Source organism: Thunnus maccoyii, chromosome 15, assembly GCF_910596095.1.
Source record: "Thunnus maccoyii chromosome 15, fThuMac1.1, whole genome shotgun sequence".
Lineage (NCBI taxonomy): Eukaryota > Metazoa > Chordata > Actinopteri > Scombriformes > Scombridae > Thunnus > Thunnus maccoyii.
In genome coordinates, this window is record NC_056547.1 from 2643414 (window position 1) to 2649413 (window position 6000).

The 6000-nt window shown below is 38.6% G+C and overlaps 1 gene segment (V, D, J or C); it reads right to left on the reverse strand.

Moving 5' to 3' along the window:
* Positions 1-5158: 5158 nt before the first annotated feature.
* On the reverse strand, positions 5159-5746 carry LOC121913418. The segment is given in 2 exon segments: positions 5159-5478; positions 5695-5746. Coding segments are annotated over 2 exon segments (372 nt in total).
* Positions 5747-6000: the final 254 nt, after the last annotated feature.

The following is a 6000-nucleotide window of genomic DNA, read 5'->3' on the forward strand; positions in this document are numbered from 1 at the left end:
CCTGAACAAGGAGCCCCAGGGTGACCAGCAGTAGAGTCAGTGACATCATCATTGTGCTGCTGGCGTGTCAGTGGCTCTGAAAGGTCTGGACAGCCACTGATCAACACTGGCCTCTTAACGGCTGGGAGCAGAGAGGCAGGACAGATATGCAAACACACAGAGTCAGTCAACTGTAGCTGTCCTCAACATATCATGCTGTATCCTCCTCACTGCTGGGACAACTCACTGTAATTTGTAGCCGATACCTCAGATTTTTACATTGTACATACTGTAAATAATTAGATGTAGACATGCTGATGTAATTGATGGCTTGTTTTGGGACTCACACATGTGTTGAATCAGGTGGAGTTTATATACAGACCTTCTAGGTCAAATGCTGAGTCAGGTCACAACCAACAATCACATTCATTTTATGTGACGGTTTGCTGATGATATTATGTTTTTTATTTCTAACGCTACAACAGTTTTACAAGCTCACATTTGTTCAGAAGGTCAAAGACATAATGTCAAAATTTCACAGGTGCACTCAATAAAACATTATTGGGAGAATAATTCAGAGGGCTTCCTCTTGATGTTAAAGCACCTGATATAATAGTTTAACACACAGTATATACACAACTTTATGGCCTTCAAAAAATTGAAAAAATGTGGGATTTAACAAGTTTTCAGACCTTGAAAGACATGTTTACAATATCTGACAGTATATCACATGGAATATGTGCACTCACAAGTAACTGTATGTAGACTCTCATTGCTCTGTGTTATTTAAAACATTTCATTCAATCTGAATTTTAATACTTTCAGAGTTTCATTCTTGATGTTTAAAATGGAATTAAATGCTATTTCCTCTTTGTGAAAGTTACATATTTATCTCAGCCATCATCCCTCCTCTGATGTCTCATTTGAGGTAAAATACAAGAAACATATAGGTAAAACTTTCCAACCAATTGTTACGATTTAGAGCTGAAAACACAAAAAGTCTTAGCGGTGGATTTTTGTCTATGAGTCTGTCTGAGTCTTTGGGTGAATCCCAATTTCCTTAAATTGCATCCACGTTTCTCTCACTTGCATCTTTTCTTTGTATCCTAGTTCTTCCCACTAAAGATGCAAAGAAAAGATGTGAGGAGAGAGGAAGTGCGAAAATATGGTTTTAGAGAAATGAGACGTCCTTTCCTCTGAAGTGTCACATGAGGCAACGTTGGTTTTGGACGACGGTGGCAGCTGATCAGCTGTCAGTCGGTTTTAACAGCTGTAGAGACTTCTGATGGAGTTTGTGTCTACACACATGTGCACTGTGTTAACACTAATAAAGGTTCACAGTTATCACTGCCAGCAGCTGTTTTCTCTCTGCAGCCTGTTACCTGTTTAACAAACACCTGCACATGAATAAAAACCTGCATTCAGTATTTATACTGTGTCCTGCTCAGAGACACAGGAACCATTTCAACTGAATGCATTTCTATTCTTTATTCATTATTTGAGTCTGTATTTGTTTATATTCTGGTTGTGAATTCATTATTTAATGACTCAGAAGATAATTAGGTTGACTTTTGAACACTGTAAATTATTTATTAGGCTAAATGTTTCAAGTAAAAAGGAAATTATATAACTCATATCACCCGATGCTCAGAGACTTTCAGCCTCACATGTGACTGAATGGAAATGACAATAAATGATGTAAAATAAAAAAGTGTTTAAAATGTGTTTCTTGCTGATAGACAGACTCTCTCTGACTTTAATTTATGTATTATAAAAGTTAATGGGGGAAATAACAGATCATGAAAAGAAAAATCTTTCTAATAAATGAAGAAAGTTGTTTATGGTTCTTTTGTTGATCAGACTGACAATTAACACAGATGTTTAACTGGATGGTGAATCAGAAAACAAATAAAATATAAAACTTAGGAGTGGTACACTTGAGTTTAATCTGTAATCTGTCTCCAGTCAGTGATGTTGTGATGTATCAGATCAGTCTGATCAGCTGCAGCGTCCAATCAATGTCTGATATCCAATAAGGAGGCGTGTCAGCTGATAAATGATGCTCATGGCTCTTCAGAGATCCTTCCTCGCTCCTCGCTCCTCATAGCAGAAATAAACACTTTGAGACAACCTTCTAAACTAAAGACCGGAAGGATTTCTGGGTCTAGCGAGGAGTGAGGAGCAATCAATTAAGCGATCAATTAAGGGATCAATTAAGGGAATTGAGATGCAACTTTTGACTCATGCCTTCACACATTCTGGACTAGCTGGTGCAATATCAATATGTTGGTGTTGCAGTAAAATTAAGTATTTTAAAGGCCTTTTCAAAAAATCTTTACACTTTATATCAAACTACACAAGCTTTTAATAAAATAAACTATTTGTGTGTTTACAGTCAGTTGTTTGTGGGCTCATACTGTAGTCGTGGAGTGTTTGGTGTCATATAATGCAGTTTGTTCAGTGACATTTACTGAATGGATTGTGACAAAGAATACATCATGTTTGGTGTTTCTATTACTAAAAGTATTTGTTGAAGCTTCATTGTTCTGAGATTTCAGTGCAATCTGTGGACATTCATGTTTCATGTATCGTGAGTTTGTTTTGTGGGTCGACATCAGTGGAGCTCACTCTGCTGGATGTTGTTGTGGTTTTAATGGTCTGATCGGGCTTCTTCACTGGATTTGTTCACTTTATTTGAGGAAACTTTCAGGATGGTGCAGGGATGGTCCATGGACATGGTCCTGTGGTTATTGCTATTATTATTACTAGTCATATCTCTATTATTATTGTTGTTGTTATTGTATTATTGTTGTTATTGTTCTTATTATGCTTCTCTGTGTCTCTCTCCCTCCATCTTTCTTTCTCTGTCAACCCAACCAGTCAAGGCAGATGGCTGCTTGGTTCTGCTTGAGGTTTCCTCATGTTAAACGGGAGTTTTTCCTTTCCGCTGTCACCAAGTGCTGCTCATGGAGGAAAAATAAATAGTACAGTCTAGACCTGCTATATGTGAGAAATGCCTTGAGATAACTTTTCATATGATTTGGCGCTATATAAATAAAATAGAATTGAATTGAGTGTGTGTGTGTGTGTGTGTGTGCGTGTGTGTGTGTGTGTGTGTGTGTGTGTGTGTGTTCAGTGAACTGTATCAGTCTCTGCAGTAGCTTCCAGCTGCAGCAGTGAGTTCAGTTTCTGTTCAGTCTGACTGAGGGAGGTTTTTGTACGACACTTTTTCACTGTGTGAGCACAGCCTGACTGTTGATAGAGTGATGACTCTGACAGAAATAAAGTCCTGAATCTTCAGCCTGAACTCCACTGATGGTCAGAGTGAAGTCAACTCCATTCCCTGCTCCACTTCCACTGAATCTGGAGGAGATTCCTGTAACTCTGTCTGATGTTCGGTGGATCAGAAGTTTAGGAACTTCTCCAGTTTTCTGATGGTACCAGGACAGATAGTATTGTGAACCAGTGTAGTGAGCAACTTGTCTATTAGCTTTACAGTCAATAGAGACAGTTTGACCAAGCTGCAGTGATTTGGCTGCTGGCTGAGTTAAGACAACATTTTGTCCAACAGACCCTGAGGAGAGAGAAGAAACACTGGACATGAGATGGTGAAACTCAGCTACACTCCAAATGATTTTCACATGACAGAAAAATGATTTTCCTCACCCTGAGTGAAGCAGAGGAGAGTCCAGATGAGGACGGAGATCAAAGTCATGTTTTTGATGAGGAGGATTTCTGTGGCTTCTGTTGTGATGAAGGACAGCTGTCAGTCATCCAGTGTTCAAGTCTCAGGACTATAAACTCTCCCAGAGCACTGGAGCATGGTGCTGCTGATGCAAAGTGTCTCTCTATGGAAATGCTCTGACTGACTCCAACAGGGACTCGGATTACTCTGATGATGCTGTTTAATCAATGGATCAATCAGTTTATTAGAATATTGTTCAGAATGTAATTTTTGCGCTTTCAGCTTTTACTCATATTTTCTTTCAGAATGTCTCATGTTTATTTATATGTATTTCTCGAGACATTAAGATCAATTTATCTTCAAAACATGAAATAAATGTACACATTCTGGAAATATCTGTCACTCAGGTGATGTTACTTGTAATTTTACTAACAGAGACTTGTTTTTTTGAGTGAGCCGTGTCTCTCTACAGTGAGAGGTTTTTGTACGACGACTCAGTCAGTTTGTATCACTGTGGTTCACGTTTGGTGGAGGAACCAGACTGGATGTTGGAAGTAAGTTTGTACTCAAATATTACACATAATGTTGACATTTAAAGCTTTAATGTGTTTAAATGTTTGTAGTAGATACAAATATCATCTGTGTTGATTTATATCACTTATATTCTCTTCTGTTTTAATCATGATGTAACTCAGACCAGCTTCAATAAACTGGTCTTTACACATTATTGTCAAACTGAAATGTGAACAGCTTGAGAAGAAAAAAGATTAAAGAACAATACTTCTACTTCTAAAATGTTAACAAAAATTAAAATTTCCACTTAATATTTAACTATTATGAAGTTGAATTAAAATTTATTTCAACGATGTAAAAATGAAAAATGTTTTCATATCTCTGATCCTCTTACTGTGATTGGTTTCTTACTGTAAGATAATATTTAGTGTGATTTATATTTTTTGGTGGTGGGAGCTGTGAGTATGAAAGTTTCTGATGCTGATTTGTGTTTTCATATTTTCTGTTAACAGGATATAATTGAGATAGATGTGATCAAGTATGAGGCCGAGGTCAAAGGTCATGACCAAGTAATTTCTAACCAAAAGTCCCCGGCCAATCTCTCTCATTGGTCGGTAAATCGATTGATTATCATTTTAAAACATTGGATCAAATCATAATATGGTAAGAATTGATGGAGAGAAGCTGTGATGGAAAACTTAATTGATTTCCCCCGAGACAATCATTGTCCAGAAACTGTTTTCCTTAAAGTGTTCTGACATATTTTCATTTATCTTAAAAGCTGCAATGTGCAAATTATTTAATCTATTTAATATGTGTGTGTGTGTGTGTGTGTGTGTGTGTGTGTGTGTGTGTGTGTGTGTGTGTGTGTGTGTGTGTGTGTTCAGTGAACTGTATCAGTCTCTGCAGTAGCCTCCAGCTGCAGCAGCCAGTTCAGTTTCTGTTCAGTCTGACTGAGGGAGGTTTTTGTACGACGCTTTTTCACTGTGTGAACACATACTGACTGTTGATATATTCATAACTCTGACAGTAATAAACTCCTGAATCTTCAGCCTGAACTCCACTGATGGTCAGAGTGAAGTCAGTCCCAGATCCACTTCCACTAAAACGATCTGAAACTCCAGGCTGAAGGGTTGAGGCATATCTAATCAGGAGTTTAGGAGCTTCTCCAGGTTTCTGAAGGTACCAGCTGAGGTAGCTACCAACACTTGAACTGGTTTTACATCTGATGGAGACAGTCTGTCCTGGAACAACAGACTGAGATCCAGGAGACTGAGTCACAGTGATTTGTCCTGATGAACCTGGAAAACATGAAAAAGAGGAGAAGGGTTATTGAGACAAATCCAGCTTGGAGAAAGATGATCAACATGAAAACAGAAGAGTATCATTTCTTTAACATGGAGAATAGATGGAAGAAGGTAAATGCTGCTTGTTTCAGTGTTTCTCCATCACAGCAGAACATCATTGTGGTGAACCTGGTTGCATCCTGAAGCAAAGTTTTCACAAGAGAGTCTCACCCTGAACAAGGAGCCCCAGGGTGGCCAGCAGTAGAGTCAGTGACATCATCATTGTGCTGCCGGCGTGTCAGTGGCTCTGAAAGGTCTGGACAGCCACTGATCAACACTGGCCTCTTAACGGCTGGGAGCAGAGAGGCAGGACAGATATGCAAACACACAGAGTCAGTCAACTGTAGCTGTCCTCAACATATGCCGTTTCCTCCTCACTGCTGGGAGAACTCAACATTTACATCATCCTCATGTAGATTAAAAAACTAAAGATGTTGTCATTTGTCATCCTCAACAATCAAATCCTAACAGCAAATG